Source organism: Chamaea fasciata, unplaced genomic scaffold (assembly GCF_029207755.1).
Source record: "Chamaea fasciata isolate MVZ Bird 193981 ecotype frontalis unplaced genomic scaffold, bChaFas1.0.hap1 SCAF_9, whole genome shotgun sequence".
NCBI lineage: Eukaryota > Metazoa > Chordata > Aves > Passeriformes > Sylviidae > Chamaea > Chamaea fasciata.
In genome coordinates, this window is record NW_027094094.1 from 19,716,672 (window position 1) to 19,742,237 (window position 25,566).

The window sequence follows — 25,566 nt, forward strand, 5'->3', positions numbered from 1 at the left end:
TTGGGAATGATGCTGCCTGCACTTCTGCTCTGCTTGCCTTCCATTCCAAATACAGCTGGCCGGCAGAAGGCCTTGGTCCATTGAGTGCTTTGTAGCTCATGTCTGTGGCAGCCCTGGGTTTGCTCAGCTGTGCTCACCTTCCTCCTCTCATGAACTTCCCTGTGAGGCCATGTCCTCCTTCCCTGCACAAGTATTCACAGCTGATGTGGAGATGACACATCTGCCTGTCAAGCCTCTGGACCTTGGGACTCTCTTGAGTTATTGCAGCTAGTCAGCTTACTCTGAATATGAAAAACAGATTCCTGCAGGGAATTTGGGGTTCAGAATTCTTCCTTTCTTTAATTTATTTTTCTTTAAGTAAATTGAGGGAACTTCAGCTATTCCACTGACAGGAAATGCTGAAGGATATATCTCAAATCATTTGCTCAGATCTCCAGGGTACGGGGGTTTATGAAAGGTTTTTGCTATAGAGTCTCCACCAGCTCTGGGAAACATCTGTTCTGCATTCTAAATGCATTTTCCCAGCAGAAATTGTTTTAATAAAATCATCACTTTTTCTGTGCTTAGAAAACCTAGTGAAATAAAGTTTTTTCCTGTCCTAAACAGTTATTGACCACTGGTTAATGAAGTTTAAAACTGCATCTAACATTGTTTGATTTATCCTGTTTTTCTAAGAGCTTCTCTGATGGTCATAATATGATAGAACTCACCAGAACTGAAACTCTGAAGAATGACTTGTGTTTAGTGTTAACTGCACTATTGGTTTTGTTGGTGCTTCATTGCAGTCTCTGTTTGAAATCCAGTCTCTAAGCTGTGGCATATGTATAGCCCTATATATTGAGTGAGACTATGAAAGCAGGGTGTTCTAAGGCACAGGTAGGGGAGGGGAAATTGTTAATAATTTTTCAAAAGGTTTTTTTTTTATCGTTGTGTTGTGGCCCAGCTCTGAAATGGTCTTTTCTCTGCAGTAAGATGTCTTAGAAAAAGTCTTGCTGCAGTTTGATTCATCTGAGAGCAAATAATTATGTGCACAGCCAAGTTACTCTCTGCTAAATCAGAAAAATTGGAAAATCTGTGGAAGTCTTCAGTGCTCACTGTGGACTCCTTTGTCCTCGGCAGAGGTGGTGAGCATATGGGTGGTAGCTACCTTCAAAGTTCAGCTATGGAACCCTTTCCCTGTGTGGACAGCAACCAGGAAGGGGAAAGGAAAACTCTATGAGCATGAAGAGATTCTTCATTGGTCTGGAGAGGGAAAATTATCCTGGTTTGGGCCTGTTCTGAAAATGGTTTGGATTTTAATGGAAACTTTTCCAGTTTGGAAAAAGAGAGGTGTTGCAAGCTTCATACCATCCAATTTCCCATGTAAGAATATTCTGTGTTCTCAGACTGCAATTTTTCAGACAGCTGCAATTCCTATTGTCACTAGTTGGGTTTTAGACTAACATTATATATGGAAAGGCATCATTTGGAAATGAAGCTTGGCTTGGGATAGACTGATGTTTCTCCTTTGCTTTTAGTTGGGTAACTCGTCTTGCCTCAGAGTAGAGTTTTCAGATGAAAGCTCAAAGACGGATGCTGCTAAAATGTTTTGGAAGCCAGCTGCCCCTCAAGAAGCTTTGAGGTCTTAAATGGACCCAGTAGGAGGGTGGTAGGTGTTTCTGGGCCAACTATGTGAATTCTGATTCGTTAGCAAGCTGCTTCACTGCTGTGCCTGGCTTTCCTCTTCTTTTTTCAGACAATAACACCTTCATGATCTGTAAACAAGTGGAAGAAGCACAGAGGCTTTAGCTAGCAAGAGTTCTGATTGTCCCCTCTTTGGTGTTTCAGACTATCTGGGCTTAAGGAAAAAAACTTTACCAGACCATGCACAACCATACCTTCAATCCTAAATTGCATCTTGTAGAAGACATGTTTTCAGGTCTAATATATTACTACTTCTTCAAGTCCCATCCTCTCTTATTTGAATTAAGGGTAGTAAATAGAGTCTGCTTCCTGCTCTTCCTTCAGGTTGCACATCTTTTGCCTGTGCTTAGTGGTGCAAGGGAATTGCAAACGGAATAGTTTTGGTGGTATGCTTTGTGCACTCTCTCTCTCTTAATATCTTATTCTTTATTTTGGTTTCAGCTGAACAATTTGGACTTCATTTAACAAAATTGGATTTTCATTTTCCTCTCCTGGGAGTGTGAGAGAAACTGCTTTCTTCCCAACAATGCCCCAGCCTGCTGCTTTCTGCTTCACTGGACCCTTACTTACCACCTCAGACTGCTTCTAGCTCTCGAAAACAATTTGTACACCTGTTCCTCAGCCATGCTTGCAGACATGGTGGATTTATCTCAGATTTGTGGTGCTTTCAAGCTACTGGATGTTTCCTTCAGTTAGCCAAGGTCCCTTGGCAGTGCTGCTCTGTGAGAAACAGAAAAACAAGTTGTTGTACAGTGCACTATAGGTAGAAGAACTATTCCCCAGCCTGGGTAGAGAATCTCTTTTGTGTCTCTGCCAGGTACTAAGAAACTAAGTTACCTAGTTAGGGAGTCCAGCAGTGTTCTGCTGGAGTTGCAGCTGTTAAGTAGGACAAGTTATTAGGAAGAATTGAATTACACAAATGTGGAGGTTAAGAGGGTTTAGGAGATCTAGTACAGCTCTCTGCATGGAGTCATGACCTAACAAATTCTGTATCTTCAGCTGGTTGTGGGAGAAGTGGACAAAACTCAGTTGGGCTGAAGTCTAGTCTAGTACAGCAGTGAGTGGAAAGTACTGAGGATGAAAGTGATCTTGAGGGGCTTGTTAACTGCTGGATATCCTTTAAAGTAAATGTCATGTCTTCGTGGGATGCCAAGCCTACTTTTATTGGCTTTCCCCAGAGCACGATGTCAAACTGAAAGTCTCCCTTCTCTTCAGTGTTTCCAGTAATAATGGGCTTCAGTACATACATGGGCATTTCATGCTCTGGAGCAGTGGAATATGTTCTGCTTTTGGATGTGACAGAGTAGTCTGACAGAGAGGTACAACTCAAGGAATGTGTTGAGGGGATAACAGGACCTACACATTACCTGCAACCTATGTGCAGCCGCTTCCAGATACAATGTGCATTTCTTGCCTTCCTTATTTATTGTTAATGGCATATCAGTTCTTCTGGAATCCTATGTTAGCCCTCTCTCGGAAAGAATTGGAAGAGGACTAAATGTCTGTCAAGTCACTTTAATTTTTGGGCTATCTTTAGGCATCATGATGATAGGACATGTCTAAAATCTCAAGTGAATCAGAAAAGGATCTTCTAAAATTGTCATGTTTGATTCCAAACACCCCTGTTGGACACAAGCCTGTGGGTGCTCCCTGTGTGTATGAGTGAGATTAGAGTTTGAAAATATCTGTTACATGTGCATCCCCATATCTGGCCTTTGTGTAACGCTCTCCCTTTTCATGGGCTACAATAAGACAAAATATGCAAAGATGTTGTAGATTTCATTAGTCACACTAGTTTATTCAAACCTCTTTGCATAAGAAACCAAGGCCTGCAGTGATCTCTGGGAAAGAATGTGCTCAGAGCTTGGAAAAGCCGTGTGCACGAATGACACCGTGGCACAGCAGAGGTCAGCAGCCCGGGCACAGGAGAGGGGCCGGCTCTAGGGTTTGGTGCCATCATTTGCAATTCAATCCCATGCAGCTCCCTCTTAGGAGAACAATTCGCTAAATACAGAGTTGTTCTTTTTCCCTAATTCACCATATAATTCACCTCCTAAGCTCAATTAAGAAGCAATCTGTTTGTGACTGGAAGCAAGCTGCATTTATTTAGAAATACAAAATTATCCTTTGCCTCAGCAAAGATTGCGTGCCTTAATAATTCTGGTGATGAATGGCCAGTTGTGGTTTCCTTTAAAGGGAATGAGATATTGTGTGAAGAATAGCATACTTTGCAGGGGTGGGGGTGGGAGAAGTCCTGGGGATGTAAAACTGAGAAGAGGAACTTTTGTTGAGCTTGGGCTTAAGGAAGTGACGAGGACTGGGCATGAAAGAAAACAAAGGGAAATCTTAGGATGGGACATTGAAGCTGGAAAAGAGTGATAGAGTTCAGAGCAATCCGTCTTGTTGAATCAGGCTTGTTCCTGTTCACACATCTAGTGGCTTTTGTCCAGCCAAGCTCTGTTAAACTATGGTACTTCCTCTGGGAGACAAACCCCTGATTTACTGTGTCTCTTGGACCAGGATGCTCTAACCTATAGCCAGCTAAGAATCTGGGTATTTTATTTTCTTCTGAATTGTTTTGTAACTATCTTTCATCATAATTTTGCTGAGACTCCTGTCAGTTATAGTAGGATAATGTTGGAGATTTGTTGCCATCCTCTCAGTCCTTCCCCAGGGTGTCAGAGATACACCTTTTCCCCTGTCCTTGCCTCATTGGATGGGCTGGAGAAAGATTTGCTAGAAGCCAGCTCCAGAGCAAAGGAGAGTTTTCCAGCTGGCAAAGCAAGGCTCCTGCAGTGACTGGAAGATGTCCAGCTGTCTTGAAAGTGAGACATCCCTCTTGGAAGTGTCCGTACTGCATCCAGCAGTGCTGTATGACCAGCAGTGTATTCTTTTCTGAATGTGGTGGTTTGCCATGCTCGCCATGCTTTTCTTTATCTTGCCACCAAGACTCCAGAAACTTGCTCTTGCAATACCTCTACAGAGATCAGCTCATTCAGTTCCTGCTCTCATTAAATCTCCATGAAATTAATCTTCCCTAGAAGAGACTTTCTGCCTATTCAGCATATGGAGAAACTTAGGCATGGCGGTATGGTAATGAGTTGCAAGGTGTCACTGTAGGCTAGGAACAAATCCAGGAAAAGTGCCTAGCTTTGCAAAGGGTTTAGTCCCTGCTTCCTGAACAGGGAAAGCAGACAGTTTCTGTGCCCAGCAGACCCCCATCTGGCATCACTGATAGCTGCTGTCTTTTCCACATCAGAGCTCTGCCAGCCAGCTCACCGGAGATGTGTCTCTGCTCTTTTTTCCTTTGCAGGAGGCCTGGGAGAAGAGGTCGAGTCGAGTGAAAATGCCACTTCAACTGAGCGTAGTGACAAAGCAGTTAAAAAGGGTAATGTGGTACCCCACCCAGACCTTTGGGTATCTTTTTTTTTACTTTGTTTACCCCCTGTAAAAACATATTTTTGTACTGTTTTCTACATGTGTGTGCCTCTGTGCCTGGGAGATCAGGCCTGCCCAGGCATTTTTTGCTGTTGGTGAGCTCTCTGAAAGGGTGGGTTTGCCTTGTATGATGTGTTGGGTTGATCCCAGCCAGAAGCCAAGCACCCAGTCGCTATTCCCATCCTCCAACATGAGGGATGAGAAAACAGGAAAAGCAAGACTGAGAAACCCCATTGGTTGACATAATGACAGTTTAATAAGTGAATGAAAGGGGAAAGAATAACCAAAGTGATATAGCGGCAACTGTTCACCCCCACCCACAGGCAGCCCCTGCTAGAAGAATGTGTCAGCCCTCTCTCGGGATGAGAATTTAACAAATTTCAGTTGTTAAAGGCAGAAAACTATAGCAGCAGTTAGGACCAGTCAAGAGGTGTTGGATTGGTGAGGAGAATTTGCCCAAGAGTGTGTGTTGCTGGCAAGGAATGGAAGTGTTGGTGGCACAGAAGTGTGGACCCAGAGTCCCCTGTGCAGAGCGGCTGCTGCACCAGACACAGGAGAGCGCAGGACAGACATCTCCTCACTTGGGTTTGCCATCAGGAGCTGTCCATGTGGAGATCCACAGAGATTTTGGGCAGGCCCAGGAGCAGTTTGTGACTACTGTCTTGAGACCCTGTCTCTTCTGCTAGCTGTGGCCCTTTTAATGCCCATGCCGATGCTGGTGCCAGCAGTACCAGGTGTATACAGAAAAGTTCTTTCTTTCCTGGGAGAAGCCCCAAGCTCAGAGCATCTGCCTTCCAGGATCCAGCAGCTGGGGATGGGGCAGCTTCTGAAATGCCAGAAAGGTGCTTAGGAGTAAGAGGAACAAAAGGCAAATTCCCATTTTTGTCCTGCAGCTCAGAGCAAGGTCTTCAGCAGGCAGGGCTTGACCTGGTGAAGCAGGAGGGAGGGTTTAAAGTTCATTCTTTTCATTCCCCTACAGTGCCTGAATTTCCTTCCTATTGTATTGATCCCCTCAGCCTTGACAGTAGTGGTTTGCTTACTGGTGCTTCAGCTGGAGGGATGAATAGGGGAAGAGGGTCTCAGCAGCCCCCCTGGTTACTAGAGGAAGGTCTTAGCAGGACCTGTGCTTTTTAATAACCCAGCAGCCCATGTCCCTGACTTGGAAAGCAAAGCTGTGGCTGGTCTTGCTGATTTACATACAAATTGCCATCCTCTAGGGCTTTACAGTGGTCCTCTGGTGAGCCACCGTCAGCCGTGCTGCTCCTCAAGGCGACAAGGATGTTCACCTTGCTGTGACCCTTTAGGCCAGCATTCTTTGAAGGCATAGCAACCCCTGTACTCTGTTATCCCTTTGCCCTAGTCCAGCTGATGAGCTGGCTGTGCAACACAGGGAGCTTATCTAACAAGTGGTGTCTGCACAAAGAGGTTTGTACAGCCCAGCTGGACTGTGGCTGCTTTGAGGGTTTGAGTTGCCCATGGCACCTCAATTAGGGGATGAACAACCAGGAAGCTTTGAGTAAAGGATATTTTGAGTAAAGGTGTCAGACTCACACCACAGTAAAAATACAACTCATGTAGGCATAACCAGTTATCTGTGCATAACCAGTGCTGCAGCAGCACAGATGCAGGGCAAGGTACAGGGTCTGCCTAGAAGCCTGTATGAATCCTCTTGCAGATTTTAGCACCAGCACTGAACACCACACAGCCAGGGCTCCTCTACCCTTTGTAACAAGAAATGAGATGTGTTCTGCTTTCCTTTTTGTATTTTTGCTCCTTTTCATTAAAATGAAGAGATTCGGCATGGATGGAGATTTGTGCTTCTGTTTTCCATCCTGAGCATCCCTCCTCTAACAGAGACTGTCTGATCTTTATACATTTCCAAACCACCCAAGACCTGGTATGTGAAACCAAAGTAATACTTCTCATCCTTGAGTACAGATTTCAGAGCCAGGAGTCTGTCACCTTCTTCCAAGGCTGACTCAAATGAGTAGTTGTTACTGTGAAGCTATTCCTAATAGAACAAACCATTCTCTGCAGATGAGTGGATAGGAAAGGCAAATTGAGAATATATAATGGCATCTAGGCTTGTTTGATTCCTACCTCCTGCTCCCCTTATTTAAGTACTCTGTCCCTATCTGTAAAGTTGCTGTTGCAGAGAGTGAGTGGCTAGAGACAGGGAAGGATGTGCTTTTACATCCTAATGGGAGAACAGCTTTGGCACAGCACATATGGAGGCTCCAAAACAAGAAGGATCAGTTTTCTATAGATTAGCAGTCTCAAAGTACCCAAAAAAAAAAAAAAATCACTGGCAGATCTGGGTATGACTTCTAGTTTGGTTTAACACCTTGCTTTTTCTTTTTATCTTTTTCTGAAGCTCCAGGCTATTACCTGAGGGCTGCACGTGGAACTAAAGAGGATTTAAACAGTGTTGCCACTCTGTCTTGCAGACGGCAGGCAGAACACAACGCTTGCAAGGAGCCCAAAGAGGAAGGAAAATAAAGATGAGTCTGGGATGGATGCACACTCCTCTCCCAGAGTGCGCAGGGCAACCACATCCAGGGCTGAGAGGATCTGGCCAGGGGGGGTCATCCCCTATGTGATCGGAGGAAATTTCACTGGTCAGTAGTGACAACGCTGCTTTCTGTTTGCCGTGGGGTTTGTGTCTCAAACTGTGCGGGAAACCTCTGGAGCAGAGCTCTCCCACAAATGACTCACGTCCTTGGCAATCTGTCTCATGAGGTAGGGTGGGCATGTCATTGCACAAGGAATTGTGTGCTGTAGAAGCCTGAAAGTGAGGTGTGCAGTGAGATGGTTCTTCTCTTGGAGTCCAAGAAATATTTGAGTGACTGAGTCACTTTTCTTTAGGGGCCAGCACCTTTGAGCTTTGCTTACCCCCTGTTTTTCCAGAAGAGAATTTTCTCTGCTGTTGGAAGAGCAAGAGCAGAATTTCTCTGGGTTCCTCACAATAGCTCTGCCTTAATTTTGAGGAGCATCTGTAGCACTCATGAGATTCCTGGGTCTTGAAAGAAGTGCATGGTCGTTACTTCACGTCATGAGAGCGAATTTGGCACATCACTTAGTAGCTGGTGTTCAGATCAGAGCACCTGCAGTTCTGCCAGAATGGCCTGTACCTAGAGAGGAGACATGTTTTATATTCACAAATATTGATGTACTTAATCTGTAAAGTTTAATCTGCTACCTGTTTAATTAGAGCAATAAATTCATCAGGCACAAGGAGAGAGAAGATGACACAGGAAGGTAATGCTATAGCTGGAAGTGAGCCCCAGAGTCCAAGAGGTGTCTACAGACATGAGATTGGCTATTTGAAAGGTTGATTGTTGCCATATCCAGATGAAGTCCATTAGAGATTTTCCTGAATGTCAGGCCTTCACTGTTTACTCCTCTTGATTCCTCTCTCCTCTTGGTTCTTCCAGGAACCCAAAGAGCTATCTTTAAGCAAGCAATGAGGCACTGGGAGAAGCACACTTGTGTGACCTTTGTGGAGAGAACTGATGAAGAGAGCTTCATTGTGTTCACCTACAGAACATGTGGGTAAGTGATGCACACATTCCCTGCAGCTCTGCATTTCAAACAGCACTTTCAGTTACACATGGTTTTGTAAGTCTAGCCCAGAATAGACCAACGGCTACACTGGAGAATCTGTCACAGAGATGCAGCTGGTCACTTTCAGTGAGGATTGCTAGGATAGTTTAGTATTTGCTCGGAAGGTGCTAAGCCTTTCTGGATTCCCTTTTCCTGGAATAATGCTTAAGTGTGCATGTGCGTGTTTATAGATATGCACTTTTTTCTTTTTGTTTTCTTTGTATTTACATGTAAGTATATACAGTGTATGCAACTGCTGGCCTGTCCTGAGCCCTGTCAGATGTTGTCCTCTGTTCCTATGTTTTAGAGTTCCTCAAGTAACTGATGTGCTGCATGGGTTTGTGGGTTTTCTTTTCCAGGTGCTGCTCCTACGTGGGTCGCCGAGGAGGGGGCCCTCAGGCCATATCCATTGGAAAGAACTGTGACAAGTTTGGTATTGTGGCTCATGAGCTGGGTCATGTGGTGGGTTTCTGGCATGAGCACACACGGCCTGACAGGGACCAGCATGTCACTATCATCAGAGAGAACATACAGCAAGGTAAAGTCACACTTCAGGTTATTCCACCTGGCTTTTGGCTGGCTAGAAACCTTTCTTGCTACACTTTTGGAAAATGGTGGTGGTCTCAGGGGTTGGATGGAAAAGAAGAAATATTGCTGAGCTTGTCTAGAAGAAGGCTCTGAATAGCTTTATGAATAGACATTTTGGATGTCCAGCTGGAATTGTTGAACCATAAGAGCACATCCATTTCATTCTAGGCTCCCACAGGTAGAAGTTGTCTTTTTTTCTCTCTAAGAGTGGTTTGTTTCTTTTCCTTTTTGTTTGTCATCACAGGTCAGGAGTACAACTTTTTAAAGATGGAAGCTGGGGAAGTGAACTCACTTGGAGAGACCTATGACTTTGACAGCATCATGCACTATGCTAGGAACACCTTCTCCAGGTGGTAATTCAAGGTTACATGTCTTAGGACTATTTTTGGTAGTTGCAGATGACTCTGTGGGATATATAGAGCCTGGAAGGAGACCTCTGATCTATTGCTGCATTGTAAGGCTTGAAAAATATTTGAAAAAGCAAGGTGGGTGTAGTATGGTGGACTCCTGTTTTCCCCTTTCCAGAATATTTACTTAGTAGTAATACTGGTAATCTCAGAGAGTTTCCAAAGCCTTGCTAACATTCTTTGCAGCCTTCCCAGGCAGATGCATGTGTATCTGTGTGCATATCTGCCCATGTGCAGATTGGCTAATACTAAAACAAGCTTTGAATGTCTTGATTGTCCAGCTTATGCTTTGGTGTCACAATACAGCCGTCAGAGTCTCTAGTGGATGTGGCAAGGGAGAGTTTAACTCTAGATCATGATCTTTAATTATTTGGGTGAGTTTTTTAACCATTTATGTATGAGCTTTCAATCCTGGCCTCTGCAGCTACGTGGTTCTGTGTGACTGGGTTTTTTCATGGAGGAGTTATCAATCCTGCCCCAACTAAGTGCCAGTTTCTGCGTAGGCTGTTTGTCCTTGACTCCCATCTCATACCTCCAGATGGAGTCCATTCTCTGATTAAACTCCTCTACTGGATAGAGAGGTGATATAAACATAGTTATGTCCTGCATTTGGAAGGAGAGTTACTGGATGACCAGATTCATTTTGCTGCATTATTAGTTTTCTTCCATAAATCCTATTATTGCTCTTTCCCAAGTGCTTTCTGTCACTATGTACTGCAAGTAAAGGGGTTGGAAGGTATAGTGGAAGTATTCACACTCTTGGAAAATTTTTGTTGCAAAAATTAAAGATGCCTTTGGGACTTTTTAAATTTTCTTACTCCCCAGTTGTATTGAAGGGTCAAGCCTGTTGTTCTGTGCATTTGTTTTGACAGCTTCACACCAACCAGTGGAAAATTGTCAAACATGCTGAAATGCTGCTTGTTGTGGCTGGAGGAGATGGTGTCTGGGCAAGGGTATTTTGTAGACTTTGGTAATTTCTTTGCCTCAGATATCCAAAGCAAACAATTTTTCTTCCCTTGAGGCATCTGCTGGACCCTTCCAGCATTTGCTAAACTCTAAATGATTAGAATTGTTTTGCACAAAAGCAGGATTAAGTTATTACCACCATTTATATTGTGGATGCCTTTGAGTCTGTGTCTCTTGAAAACTAGGGTCCTTCAGAGTACTGCTGGGCCAAAATGGGATAAAAATGACAAGAGTCCCGTTGGATTTAAATTGGTGCTCGATAAGATTTTTAAGTCTGTTTTCTTTAAGCCCTTTGTCTCTGTGACCCACCCTTACCCCAACTGCAGTCTTTGTGCAGTAATTGAACAGAGCACTAAGTGCCTCTGTAGGGTGATTGTGCTTTCACCACAAGTAAGCAGTGCTGGGAATAGACTTTTAGTTTGCCAAGACCTGTCTTGACATCTGCTCCCCTAAGGGAGCAATGCATTGACCAGCCAGAGAGACTGGTGGGTGTATGCACCTATCCTTCCCACCTCACTGGGGTTTGTGAGTGCTGTCCAATTGCAACCCAAACTGACAAAAGCACAGGGTCCACAAAGATATTAAGCTCCAGCAAGTTTCATTAAAATCAGTGGCTAGGAAAGGGAGAGAATTCCTGCTTGGCTCTACAAGGGTAGGGCTGCACTGGGTGTGTTGATACATGAGCGACACCAGAAAGCTGACATAAGATGCTGTGAGCACCTGGCTAGTGGAGATGGGATATGAGTGAGCAGGGGAAGGACACAGAGTCATCTGTGACTTACTCTCCTGTAGCAATTCTTACCTGGCACTTAGTACAACCTTGTTTTTAACTTCAGTCAATATTGATGATAGTAAATCATATGGTGTTTGCCATGGTCAAATGCTGCTGTAAGTCCTGGGCCCTTTTTATTCTAAACTTTTTACCTAGGACAGAAAGGTACAGCTTTTCTGAGATTTGATGAGTCCTAGCGGTGGAAATTATTTCCATTGATACTTTTGAGGATTGATGTAGAGTCCTTTCCATTTCATAGCAAAATATGGCTCTCATTTTGTCTGTGGCTAATAGAAATAGGAGTATGGCACAAGAGACTGTAATGACAGCAGGGACAAGTTTTTACTGTTAGAATTTCTGTTCTCATCTACGTCAGAAATTCTAACGTGTTTTGCAGAGTGTGGCTGCAGGCTTTTGTTTCCTGGTGCATTCCTTGCAGACATGGCAGCAATCTAAACTGAATGTTGCTGTATGTCAAGACCCATAAATGGCAACTTAGCAAGAAGAAAGTTTAAACCTCCACAAAGCCCTAAGCAAGTAGCTGGTTACCTTAATTCAGTAAGTGGCTTGCTAGTATTCATGACAGCACAGTCTGAAGTTACAAAATATGACCTCTGCAAAGCTCGTCTTCAAATTAGGGTGTAGGTAGCACTGCCTCCATGTCCAGGGACGACATCTTGTATCTGCAACGCATTGTCCTAATCCTGCACAAGACATGCACAGATTCTCCACAGGTTTTTCTGCATGAAGAGTCACGTTGTCTTTCTTCTGCACATGGAGAGATAAATACAGAATTGGGACAAAAGGTAGCTGCCTATGGCTGGGTCCTTACCCTGCCTCGAATGTCTGCTTCCTTGAGTGTTGTCTAGCCAGCTGTATCTGTTACTCAGTCTACTGGGATATGAATGTTTAGCATTTGTTGAGATCAGTTGATAAATTCATAGCATTGGCCTGGCACTTTGCATGTTCAGCGTGCTGTGCAGATGCTAATGCCTTGTGTGAGTCTCTTCTCAAACTCTGTTGTTCTTAGCTGGTAGGAATGGTGGGGTGTTGTTCTTGGCTTACACCTGCATTGGGCAGCTAATATACGTTCTGCCTGTGCTTAGACAGCAAGAAAATGGGGCATCCAGGATTCATGGGTTCTTCTCCTACCTCTGGAAGAGAGTTTAGATATTTTACTCAAGAATGGTTCCGGTGTTAGACTTCCTGAGCTGCTCTCTTCAGTGATATCTGTTTGTTGTTTATTAACTTTTGAGTCAAAGTATTTGCACTTTTAGAGACACTCACCAAATGTGCAACTTTACACTCCAAGTGTTTTTAAGCAAACGAGGTTTGGGTGGACAGCATGGGACTTCTGGGGCTTGTGTGGTTTGGGCCAGTCAGACTCTCCTGTTCTTGGCTCCTTTGATGGCAAAATGAGAGAAACTGTACTTGCTGATCTCTTGTTGGGAGTCTTGCTCAGCAATGCATGTGAAAGGAGAAAAAAATCAATTGGAGGAAAAAGCAAAACCAAAAATCTTACTGCCTCAACATAGAGTACAGCCTTCTGGACGAAAATGTGTTTGGCAGGTAACAAGGGTAATTTGCAGTTACAGGTTGTTTGCTTTGTGTGAACAGGGACCCAGGTATACACTATGTGCAGAAAGCTGAGTGAATGCCCACTTGTGAGGGCTGGAATGGGAAAAAAGAATTAAAGGTTTGCATGTGCAAGTGGTGGTTTTTCTATTAAACTCTGTCATTTTTCCCTGGTTGAGCCTGAAGATCCGCAGTAAGCATTTCAGAGGCCACGGAAGTATGTCCCTGCCAAACACTGAGTTCTTCTATGAACTCCTGAGGAGGCTTGAAAATTTACTTTGAGCAAACTGACCTGTTTCTATGCTTGTGGTGTTTCTGGAATTGGAGGATTTATTTTCAATACATAAAATTAAATGAATTCAGCCCAAGGCATGCAGCTGGCATATAGAAAAACAAACTGAATTTATAAATCGAAATTTGAGGGACTCACCTCAGATCTTATAAGTATTGGTTTTGATGCTGATCAGGAGTTTTTCTGCTGCTGAAAAAATGCCAACGTCTCCCATGCAACAGCTGATTGCAGTTTTCAAAACAGATTAAATTCCTTTCCCTCTATTTCTTTCTTCAGTTTGAATATTTACAAAACAATATCCCCCCTTCCCTCCCCACCTCTGGACTAGGCAGCACTAAAATTATTGCTTCTGCCCTCATTTCCCATTGGACTCTCTGGACAGTTATATCCTGTCCTTCAGAAAGAGCAGTCTGCCTCACTGAGCTGATGCTGGAGGTTGAGCTTTGTGTTAGCCTTGGCATACCCAAGCCTGTTTGGCATTCAGGGGTGCAGTGAAAGGTTCCCGTGGACTGGACAGCCTGGCTGCAAGAGCTTGGATTTTGCCAACCTGGAGTTCAGGTTTCTGATTCCCTCCGTCCTTCCTTACAATCCTAGTGCTCCCTTGGGGTCTCTTTTTGCTTGCAAGCTCTTGCTTGGCTGCATGGACTGCATTTCGATAGAAGTGAGGCCTGAGCTTAAATCCTTCACTGGACTGAGATCAGAAGTGCAGCAGAGAGCTCCTGAGTGTGAAGCACATGGAAGAAATAGTAGCAAGTAAAAAGAGGCAGAGGCAAGTGGAGTTACTAGCTTGGAAATTCATACAGAACAAAGGTAGAGCACATGATCTTCTCCTCTTGTCTGTGGCAGCCCCAGTCACTGCCAGCTCAGCCCCATCTGCTACTGGGAAAAATCCCCTTCCCTCTGCTTCTTTGGTTTAAATGCCAAATCTGTGCTCCTGCTGGGCCAGATGTGCCATGAGCCGTCTGCAGGGATATTTCATTGCTTTTTCTGATTTATGGCAAGGAACGTGCTACCTCAAACAGAGGCAGCAGCTATTTTGAGGTCTCCAAGAGGAATTTTCTGGCTTGGCAGACTTGCTTGTACATTTGGAAGCTGTCTGCTATAGTGGGAAGGCTGTCTTGAGATAGTTAGCAGTTATTAGAAGCCGAACCACTGTTGCTTGTTAGCATGGGATATATGGTCAGGGGGATGGGGTATGGGAGGCCTGCCGGCTCTGCTCTCTGTTCATTGTGTCACTTGCCCTGCTTCACTGCTCTGTGTCTCTCTGCTCTTCCCTTTAGAGGAGTTTTCCTTGACACCATCCTTCCCCGTCGTGATGATAACGGGGTCCGGCCAACTATTGGTCAGCGTGTCCGCCTGAGCCAGGGAGACATCGCTCAGGCAAGGAAGTTGTACAAATGCCCAGGTAAATATGGCCTGGGGAGATGAATCCTGCTTTATCATGGACACATGGTTTATGTGGAGGGCATTGGAGTTCAAGAGCACCTTAACGATCCCTTTGAGGAAAGAGATTTGGGAAATCCAGACTATCAAATGCTTTAGGCTGGAGCCATGGGGGAGAAGTGAACTTTCCTAAAATGTCTCCTGTTAGTACTTTTCCAGTATTCTTGTCAGGTTTAGGGCTTCAGATTGGTCCAGTGTAGGCTCCATTTGTAGAAAATTAAACCATTGTACAAGACTACGGGCGCAGAGTGGGGACTAGGAGTTAGCAAAATGGTTGAAAGATGTTTGGTTGACTGAGGCCCTGGAAAGTGTGGTTAGCTGGTGTGCAAAGCCACTGTTTTTCTGTATCAAATTACGGGTCAGGAAGTAGGAGTCCATAAGGGTCTAGAATGAATTCTGAGGGCTTCAGGGTCTATATGTTTGAAGACTATTGCTTTTAGCTTATAATGGGTGGTATAACTTTTAGGTTTCTTAGTTCTAACTAACCTTTTTTTTTTTTTTTTTTTTTTACCTCATCATTACATCATTACATTTTTCTTTTTATACTCATCATTATCGCTAAATTGATTTTGGTTGAATAAAATGTTGTTCTTGCAAAATTATCTCATGGATAAGTTTAGGGGTTAATTTGTTTTGCACTGTGTTTTTTGATTGAGTCAGACTTAATCCAACCAGGCTTTTCATTCCCATAGCTGGAAGAATCAATCACAGATTTAGATTTCTCAAGGCAAGCTGAAAAGCCACTTTGGCCTGAGGTACTGACTAAAAGCTACAAAGCAACTTTCTTTAAAATGAGAACTCTTCTGTGAGTCTCAAGTTTTCCCTTTGCGAAGCAGAACTTTTCCTGCTTTTTTTTTTCCCCAATAAGCTTTAGCAGGGGTTATTGCAGTTCAGAACATATTAGGCAGCAAAATAACTAGAGATTTAAGCCTACTAAACCTTTTTTCAAATATCAGGTTTTCTGCTTTGGTTTTTTTTTTCTTTGCATCAAAATTTATACAGAGGCTGCATCTTAGGAGAGGATGTGCAATATATTTAATGACATGAACGCCTTTATCTGCCATTTGAATCTGTAGCTTGAAAGTTTTCTTTCTCTGCAAAATACGAAGCAAAGGAGTTCAAAACCAAAGGACTTCATCTGCGTGTTCAAGCAGGGTTTGAATGAGACTTTAGGATGAAGACACTTTGTTTGGCTAGCAAGCTGAGGATTTTAGGGTAAAGTGCAGCAACATAATTCAGAAGTTGAGTGGCAGATGGCTTCCCTTGTAGCAAGAGAGTCTTCACCTGAGAATACCTAAAAATATCTCCCAAAAAAGAGATAGTATGGTGGAGGATGAGTTACAGACGTGCGCTGAAATCAGGCAGAACAACTGCTGTGCCTGTTGTAAGGAACAGGGCTCTCCAGCTTGTTAGACTGGAGCTCATGTGCCTGCTGCAGTTAGGGCTTGCTTAGCTTGTCCATTCTAAAACCCTGCTGTTTAAAATTGCTCTTAATTCCTCAGAGCTTATACCTGCTGGGTTAAAGTTAGTGCCAAGCCAGGTGAAATCAAATGAAATTTGCTGAAGGAATTTCTGGAAGATGCAGTCTGCTACATAGTAGTTAATGCTAGATTTGCTATGGCTGCACAGTTGAGGATTTGATGACTACAGTCACTACAAACACTTTAAAACAGCTCATCCTACTGTCTTGTGCTGTGCTAAAGGAAAAAGACTTGTGTGGCTGTGCTAATTTTGCAGGAATGGTTAAGCTTAAATTGAGAATGGTTCTGCGTTATATAATTTCCTCCAGTTCTCTGGGTATTTTTAAAAAGATACAGTGTACCAGTAACCAGCTGAGCTGGAAGTGCCTGTCACTCAACTGCTTCATCTACAAATGAGTTCTGAAGGATTCACCTTACTACCTTGCTTTCACCTCTGTTCCTTTCTTGGATACCAGAAGTACTGAACAGTTGCTTTATTGGACCTCTTGTTTTCTTTGCAACTAAGTGGAGTACAGTCGTATTGCTTTTTAGGGTGCTCAGCGAGAGGCTGTGCTCTCCCCACCAAGATGCATTGCTCCGTGTTGTGCTTCCCTCCATGCTGGAAGGCCAGCCTGTCACAGTGTCTGGGGAGTTTCCTCTGCAAGGGTCGGGGTGTCAGATAGGTCTCCTTTCGTATTTCTGCAAAGGAGTCCTTGCAAATAGACACAATAGTACCTGTTCCATGATTACAGAGTCTTGCCAGCAGCTGTGTAAATTGCAGTCTGGGAGAATTAAGTCTGGGCTGTTGGAAACGTTTACTGTGGTTCAGACCAGGTTCTCATGTCACTATGGTCATGTTGTGCATGTTTCCCATGATTTAGAGCTCCCTTTATCATTTCATGTTTGTTTAAATAGATTTTTGAGCAGAGAAAGAACATTTATTTATCCTGATAAATTATGGATTGGAATTACTGCTTTATTAAAAAAAAAGAAAAAATTAAAACCTCCTTTCTGTGTCCCCACATTTGTTCATCTAGTCTGATCAGTCAAGCTATGGATCAAACTTCCTTAGGGAAATTAAGAAATTCCAGCCTAGGTGACTCCTTCTCCCCTGCTTGAACATATGAAACTTTTTCAATGGAACCAGTCTCTTTTCGCCTCCAACTACCAACCTGCCCATCTAAACATAATCATGGCTGCAAAATTACCGTGTGATACGATCGAGCAGAGGAACAGCCCCTGGCATTTCCATGAGAAAGGGAAGGCCTTGTCAGATCTTTCAAAGCACTGCTGCTCAATCAGGGATTTTTGGGGGCTGCCTTGCCGTCTCTGAGGAAACAGAGTTGCAGGTCTGGGGAGCTTTAGTTGGTTTAATCAGTTGGTTATGAAATTGGAAAAACAACTGGGAAGCATGTAAGCCAAGGTCCCTGCTCGTTGCAATTGGCACTTGGATGTGTCTAGTGGGCACTGTCAAAAACATGGGAGGTTTGATATTTGTGGTCCTCCCACCCAGCCAGTCAGCTGCTCTGCAGATGTGGATGGCCACTCCTTGTTCCAGCTCAGTCATCCTGGCTCAGAGAGCAGAACTACAGTAGTCACAGCTTTTCCAGATGTTGGGAGCTGCAGTTCCCTAAAGGATCATATGCATGTGCATATTCTTTGCTTCCCAAAAGTCGCTCTGGGGTCTACATTTCATCAACTGCAGCAGGCCACAAAACAGGAAGTTTAAAGCAATGGGCTGCTGTGCTCATATTTTGTCCTGTGTGGTGTAGTGGCCGCAAAGGTGCTGGGCAGCTGAAGCATGAGTGTGATGGCACTTGCCCTGCTTTTGTTAGGATGTTTTAAGCCCAAAAAAGACAATTTACAATGGTAACTAAGGAGAACTCCATTGAGCAGCTTGTAATGAAGGGAAAACAGATTTTCTGGCAGCCATGTGGGGTTGTGAGGTGGGATAGAGTTAATACTTTGCATTTGATTAGTGAATGAGATATTCCTCAACTGAGACATGAAAGTGCTGGCATATGGAAGGAAGATGAAGGAAGAAGGGTGCTTCTTTAGTAGCTGTTTTATCTGCGTCCTTGCACTGATCATCTTCTATCCCAGAAATTCTGACAAATTTCGCATCACCCCTTTGGCAAGGCCTCAGGTGGTCCATGACCTTTGGCCAGTAGCATGAATGAGCACTGTTTGAGTACCAGCCACCACCCTGCACACAGCAGCCATAAGCAGACAGTTTGGTAGACCCTGATGTCTTTCAGAGTCACTCCTTTTTGATAGATTTTTTCCCCCCTCTCCTGCAGCTTGTGGAGAGACCTTGCAAGACTCAACAGGTAATTTCTCAGCCCCTGGCTTTCCAAATGGCTACCCCTCCTATTCCCACTGTGTCTGGAGGATCTCGGTGACCCCAGGGGAGAAGGTAGGTGCCACAGCAGCACAAGGTGTACTCTGCGCTTCCCTCATGTGGGGTTTTGCCTCACTGTGATGACAGTGTTAGAATCTGCCAGAAGATCTCTGCATGCCTGGTGTGCAGGAATGGAGCCTGGAAAGGCTCCTGAGCACCACTCAGGAGAGAGTTGAAGTCAGAAATACATGATTTTTGGGGAGAGAAGTGGTGATGCTGGAGCAGAGCCCCTCACATATCTGGGCTGCGTGTTGATCCCTGATCCTCCCTCTCATTTTGAGACTGAACCCTACATGGACATTTCCTGACACCTGTTAGCTTTGGCAAGGGCACATCCCAAATCCAGGCAGATGAGTTAGATAAAATGTGCTGCAGTCTGGGGTCCTGAAGGGAGCTGAGGAGCTGTGAGTGACATCTGTGGCCTGCCCCTGTCATGCAGGCATAATGTCCATGTCAGGGAACTCCCACTTCCCGCCTTGAAATGCCAAGCCCCACTGCACATCAATCACCCACTCTGTCCACTTTCCTCCCAGCTCCTTTTGTTTTATTGATCTTCCTGTAGAAATGAAATCTTTCCTTAATCCAGCAACACCAGCCCTTCAGGCCTGTCACGCCATTCCAGGCTGCACGAATGAGCAGCCCAGCTTGGGAGCTCCTTGGCAGAGTGGCTTTGCTGAGGATCACCCTCAAGACATGCTTAAGACTCAGACTCGGACAAAGAAGCGCAGAGCTCGTTTGTTTTGCAACAGCTGCCTGGCTCCAGGACCTGTTTCTGTCACCTGCAAGCCCAGTCCCATGCCATGCTGAGCTCCTGCCATCAGCTGCAGGGAGAGCATCGCTGGGGCAAGAGGGCCAAGAGCCATCCAGGTTTGACAACTGTGGCACTGAGAGTTTCATGGTGTCGATCTTACTATAAACTCTTCCTTTGCTTCTCAGCCTCTTCAGACCTGTGTCAGGAAGGACCCAGCATCTAAATGCTGAACCACTAATGTTGAAAGAGGAAATAAAGAATTGATTTCAGATTAAATGCTTCAATCTACCTGTCTAATCCAGTGCAGTGATTGGTGCAAATTGTTGCACTGAGGTGTTGGTTGAGAGCAGATATTGGGCTTATAGCATTCATCTGCATAGAAATAGATGAATCTCCTTTTGCTGTCCAGAATCAGAATACTGCAAAAATATGAAAAAAGTGAGTGACATCATTACAGACTGCACTCTGTGCACCCAACCAGGACTTTGGGGGAGAACATCCATTTTCATATAAAGACATTTCTGTGACTATGTTCAGACTGTGGATGTAAATTAATAATACGGGTCAAATCTTGCCAGAAAAAAAATACAGGTGCACACCAATGGTGACCTCCACAGGTGACTTCCCAGACCAAGGCCGGTGATCTATCTTAGAGAGGAAGGAGATCAACATAATAACATTTTAATACCAAGGCCTGTTTGGTAAGGCCACTGAATGCAATTGCGTCACAGTGATGGTGTGAGTCTGATGGTCAGAGTGTGGAACCTAATTAGCAAAATTAGATATTTCTTACAAGTATCATTTATATGCAGGTATAGACCCCAAAAATGTGTGGTTTTTGACAATGTCTTTCTCTCTGATTTTCACATTACTCAAAACCAAAGGGTTTAATTTTAAAAATCCAAACTGGGCTCTTTTTTAAGTAAAATTTTAGTAACTAAGAAGTATTGAGTTTGAATTACAGAGTTAATAGTAAAGGGCTCTCTGCTGTCATACACTGTCATGGTTCCATTAAAACACCTTGAGAAGCCTTTGTTTTTTGAGAAAGGTGGTGTACAAATCCCACAAATGGCCCAACTGTCTTTGCCTGCATACTCCCTTAGGCAGCACTGTAGCAAAAATGAAAAAATCTATAGGGTCTTCTCTTTAAAGTAACTCCCTCCCCAAAGAGAATTGTGCATTCTCTCCTTTCAGATTATGTTAAATTTCACATCAATGGACTTATTTAAAAGTCGCCTTTGCTGGTATGATTATGTGGAGGTGCGTGATGGCTACTGGAGGAAGGCTCCATTACTGGGTGAGTAGCTATTTAATTTTAATTGCATTCTGTGTATTCTTCTTGATGCTTTGGAGAGCGGGTGGGGAAAACAAACAGAAACAAACTTTTCGTTACTTGGAAGGATCCTAGGTCTAGTGCTGGCCATTCCTTAGTGTCTCCATCCAGAGATGTCAGTGTGCTGTATTCACTCCCAATGATCCATGCTCCAAGCCCTGTGGTCACAAAGGCTTTATTCCTTCCTTTTCCAGCTTGAGAAATGAGGCAGGGAGGGAAGTTAGCCAGGGCCCTGGCTGGGACTAAAAATGCGGTCTCTGGAGTTTTGTCATTGCTCTTTCCCAAGTCCAGGGAAGAACTGTCAGGCAGTCAGAATGAAGCAGAGGCACAGCTCCTGACCCAAGGTCCTGCCATTATTTCTCATGAATTTGTGTTTACAAATACACAGTACTCTGTACTTCGAGCTTCTGTGGTCCTAGCAGGGAACTTGCTAGACCATGCCATGTCAAATTGTGCAAGGACTCCACTCTGCTCCTGCTCCCAGAGATCTCTAGGAAGTGCAGCTCCTGTCCATCCTTCCTGGTTTTCTGCCTCCTGCTATCATAACTGCAAGTCTTCTGTCACCTTGAGTAGTTCAAGAGTCCCGCCTACTTTGCCACTGCCTCTGATCCTGACCTCACCCCCTGAGCTTGGTGTCCTAAATGTGTAAAATGCGGCACTGCAAACAGCCCCTTCTGCCTAAAAGGAAAGGAACGGTCAGGTTGGGCATCATTCCCTAAGCTGTGTTAGAGGGACTTCGCCCCATGCTGCAGCACAGAACTGGGCTAGTCAGCATTGGGTCAGAGGGTTTAGGGAGCTTTGAGTGCTCTCCCTGGCCCCAGTAGACACCCTAGCCCTGGTACCAGGTGAGGTGCTGAGGCTGAAGCCATGCTGCTTCCCAGATTTCAGGAGGCCTACCTTTCAGGGCAGTTGGCAGCTGGTTTTGCCATTTACTGCCTGTTTTGGGCTTGGCAGCATATACTGCTGTTCTCTGCTGCATATGCGTCAGGTAACATTGCTCCAGCAGCTGCAACTTAGCTCCTCGTAATATTTTTTTTTTTTTCTGCTGAGTAATTTAAAGGTACTTCAGAAGCCAAGCACCTCCCTGTCCCCATAGTGCAGGTGGACTTGGGAGTGTTTCCATCTGGAAGCAGACACTGCATGAGTGGCCATGGTTCCCGCATGGGGCTGAGCCCATGAAATTAGGTCAGAAGAGGCAGACAGAAGGCAATTCAGCAGGGGGCGAGGAGGGGGATTAGTGTGAATTGTGAAAGCATGGGCTTCTTGTGGAGAGAAAAAATACATGTGTGCTGCATATTTTCCCAGGGAAGTGTGTGAAAACCCAGCCTTTAAATGGTGTATAACTTTTTATGAATGGGCCCTTTATCACACTCTGAGGAGCTTGCTCATTCTTGTTCCTCATCTGTGTTTCCTCTTCTTGACACCCTTGTTAAACTCCAACTCTAAATCCAGGAGGAAGTTGCTGAGTGACCCTAGAGGAAGAAGCTTTGCAGTGCTGATGCTGTTTTTAGCATCCCCTTTGAGAGTGGAGATATGGGGGATGCTATTGTTATGCTGCAGGGCTGTCACACTGCCCTAACAGCCCTGGGCAGGTTGGGGGCACAACAGCAGCTGAGTAAAGCTGGGTCCAAGATAATATTTGGGTGGGTGACTCTGCAAGAAAAAAAAAGCTGGTATTGAAACTGCCATTCCCAGCCAGTCAATGGGAAATATGATGCTCGTTTGAAGGTAAGGCATTAAGCAGGTTTTTACCCAGTGGAAGTTGTTCAGAGATGTCTTTGCCTGGTGTTGGCAGGCCAGGATCCCTATCACCACTGTCCTGACTGAATTCAACCTGGAGAACTGCTCTCTGCCTCCGTCAGATTCTGAGTGGGATTCAGCTGGACAGGGTGCCAAGACCATGTTGAATTCAGTGTGTAGCCCTGGTGGTGTCAGCTGAAGTGAAAAACCATGTTTTCTCTGTCCAAGCTCCTGACTCAAGTGCAGGTCCCTGCCTATCAGTGCTTGCTTGGTGCTTGCACTGTTCCTGTGAGGAGCTTCTGGCTTCAATAGAGAAGCACCAAATTGTGGTTGTTGAGGTTGTCTGGGCTGCAGATGCCATCTGCAACTGTTCTGTTTCAGGATTCATTCCTACTGGCAAAATTTGGGAGTTTATCAGTGCTGGTACATGCCAGAGAGCTCAAAACTGGGGAGATCATGGAGCAAAATGGCTCCTGGTCTCTTTCTTTTGAAAGAAACTAAATGACTGCTGAAGCTTAACTGGGCTTTGTTGAACAGAGAATGAGATAAATGGTTTTCTCTCATCAGTATGGCCATGTCCTGCCCTTGGTTTGACTTTGAGTATTTGCTCTTGAGGGCAAAGTGCTGAAGGAGTTTTCAAGGCTTAGCAGGTAGAAAGGACATTCCCTAATTCCACATCTCTAGAAGGACAGGGGGATACTTCCCTACCACGGTAGCCCATTTGCTTAATTATGTGTTCAAAACAAGAGCCCTTTTGAATTTACCAGGGCAAGAGGCTTCATCCATAATTACTGGATTCTGCTCCCAGCTGAAGAGAACTTTTATTCATGTAATAATGAAAAAGAATACGAATTAATGAAGGGGGAGCACAGAAACTTATTAAAAAGCACAGTTGATGGGAGTGAAAGGGTGTTCTACACAAGCGCACTCCTTTAACTAAAGACTCCTTGCTTCCCAGAGTCACAGGTGCCCGTTATGCTTTGCTGTCCCTCAGGAGATTATAGAGATCTTTATTGTCTCTTTCCTGCCTTCTAGGTAGATTTTGTGGTGACAAGATTCCTGAACCAGTAATCTCCACGGACAGCAGGCTGTGGATTGAGTTCCGGAGCAGCAGTAACATCCTGGGCAAAGGTTTCTTTGTGGTCTATGAAGGTACAGCCTTAGCTAGAAGTCTGCATCCTATGGAGCAGATGAAACAGGATGCAGGGGTTTTATGGGATCAGCAGGAGTTCTGTTGCACTGTGTGGCTAGATGTAGCCATGCTTTGGTTTTTATGGGAATTGGCAGATTTTGTGGCTTGTTTCAGTAGACAAGGCATGGATTTTCCAACTAGGTTATCACATTTTGGGGGGCACAACAAGATGGGAACACAAAGCAATAACTTCCATGCTTAGGCCAGGTTCTGTTTGCTCTAACCAGCCCCTCCAAGCAGCAGTGTGTGGAGCAAGAGTTTCTTTCAGTATTTTAACAGGCAAAGTTCTGTTTGGGATCATACATTTTATATTGCTTGCTACAGATTGTCTTGGGGTGGTTTTGTTTGGTTGGTTAGGGTTTTTTTTTCCTCAAATGCAAAGATTGTTCTTTTGTTTCTCCTTTGTATGTTTTACTTGCAGAAAATTGGAAATTAGCATGTCAGATCTTCTACAGGTCAGTTATTTTAGAAACTTGCATGGCACTGAGGTGATGAAACCACTTCTGAGGAGGAGCAATACTACCACAGTCATTAAAAATCAGTAACTTCCCTTTTCCGTATATACTTGGTTTTTTTGCAGTAATGATTCTAAAATGTGCTAAAAGCCCTCATTGTTTTCTGGGCAGCAGGCATTTCTCTTAGAAATACCAGTGTTGTCGACAGTATTGAGGTTGACTGTATTGATACCGGCATTGCATCATCATCTTTCTTTAGCCACAGGAACAAGCACAATGCTGGAAGCCCAGTGCCCAAGTGTCCCATAAACTCATGAATAATGATACTAACAGAGAGAAGTGAAGCAAACATGGGACTGTTGGGGAAGTGCAAATAAAGCATATGAGGATTTCACAGCAGTTTGGGGCTTACAAATCTGTTTCACAGGAGAAATATCTGGTTTCTGCAGGAATTGCTGCCCCAGAGACAGAGGTAGCTTGCCTGATGTTGGATTTTTTTAAACATCTCTCTCCTGAAAAACAGCTGTTGCCTGGACCATGTGGTTTGTAACACTCCCTCTATGGTAGTTTGTTGGAATTAGAAGTCATCAAATTAGTGTGTATCGCATCATCCTACATATTGCTAAATGGTATTGGAAGAAAAAAGATTTTACACTGGCTGCATTCCAAAGTCACTTTGCAAAGTGACTTTTCTTTTTCCCTTGACAATTCCCCATATTTCCTGTTAATTAATAAATGATCCCTAAAGGTTCCGTAAATATGAGTTTGCTTCACTTGACTTTTGAATAGAGCAACTGAAGGTAGAATGTGCATCTAGTGGTCAAACAAACTCCAACTTCATATTTTCCTGCCTCTTCAAGACTGGCTTTTTATATAACCCTCACCTGCAAGAAGTTTCCCATTGTAAGATTGTGAAATCCATGGCTATGCCTGAGAGCGAGCACTAAGTATGACTGGTGTGAGCCAGCTTGCACTGCAGACACAGTGATGGCCCAGTGCACAGCTCCATTCTTATCTCTGGATGATGAAGGGAATGCTTAAGCATTGGATATCTCAGCTGCCTCTTGTCAGAACACCAGGCGGAGAGATTATCTACAGGTCTCTCCATAATTTATTTGCTGAAATAGGATGTTTTCCAAAAATCTTCTTTCATCCGTATTTCCCTCTTAAGCAAGTTCTGATATTATCTGGTTTCTTTTGCTCTTTGCAAAGTGGCTTCCTCAGCTGTTTTGTGACTTCTTTGCTTAGGCAATAAAGGTAGCCTTTATTTCCAGGAGGGATTGCATATAAGTGTTTAATTTTCTATCAATTTTTGTCCAAAATCTTTCTCTGTTGCCATTAGTTCCTCTTTTTCTTTTGAACTCCTCCCTCACATTTAGCACTGCTTCTCTGTCTTCTGCTTTAGTGACAGTGCGTATGAATGCTCACGCATCTAAACTTTTCTGCAAACTGTGAGTGAGGACTGAT

The 25,566-nt window shown here is 44.2% G+C and overlaps 1 protein-coding gene across 1 annotated transcript in view; it reads left to right on the forward strand.

Moving 5' to 3' along the window:
- Positions 1-25,566, forward strand: part of TLL2 (tolloid like 2) — an 85,322-nt gene that overhangs the window by 42,884 nt on the left and 16,872 nt on the right. Inside the window, exons 3-11 of the mRNA XM_066191340.1 lie at positions 4,997-5,071; positions 7,569-7,739; positions 8,556-8,673; positions 9,084-9,262; positions 9,557-9,662; positions 14,605-14,729; positions 18,528-18,643; positions 20,574-20,676; positions 23,488-23,604. Coding sequence (XP_066047437.1) covers positions 4,997-5,071; positions 7,569-7,739; positions 8,556-8,673; positions 9,084-9,262; positions 9,557-9,662; positions 14,605-14,729; positions 18,528-18,643; positions 20,574-20,676; positions 23,488-23,604 — 1,110 coding nt within the window. The remainder of the gene's footprint in view (positions 1-4,996; positions 5,072-7,568; positions 7,740-8,555; positions 8,674-9,083; positions 9,263-9,556; positions 9,663-14,604; positions 14,730-18,527; positions 18,644-20,573; positions 20,677-23,487; positions 23,605-25,566) is intronic.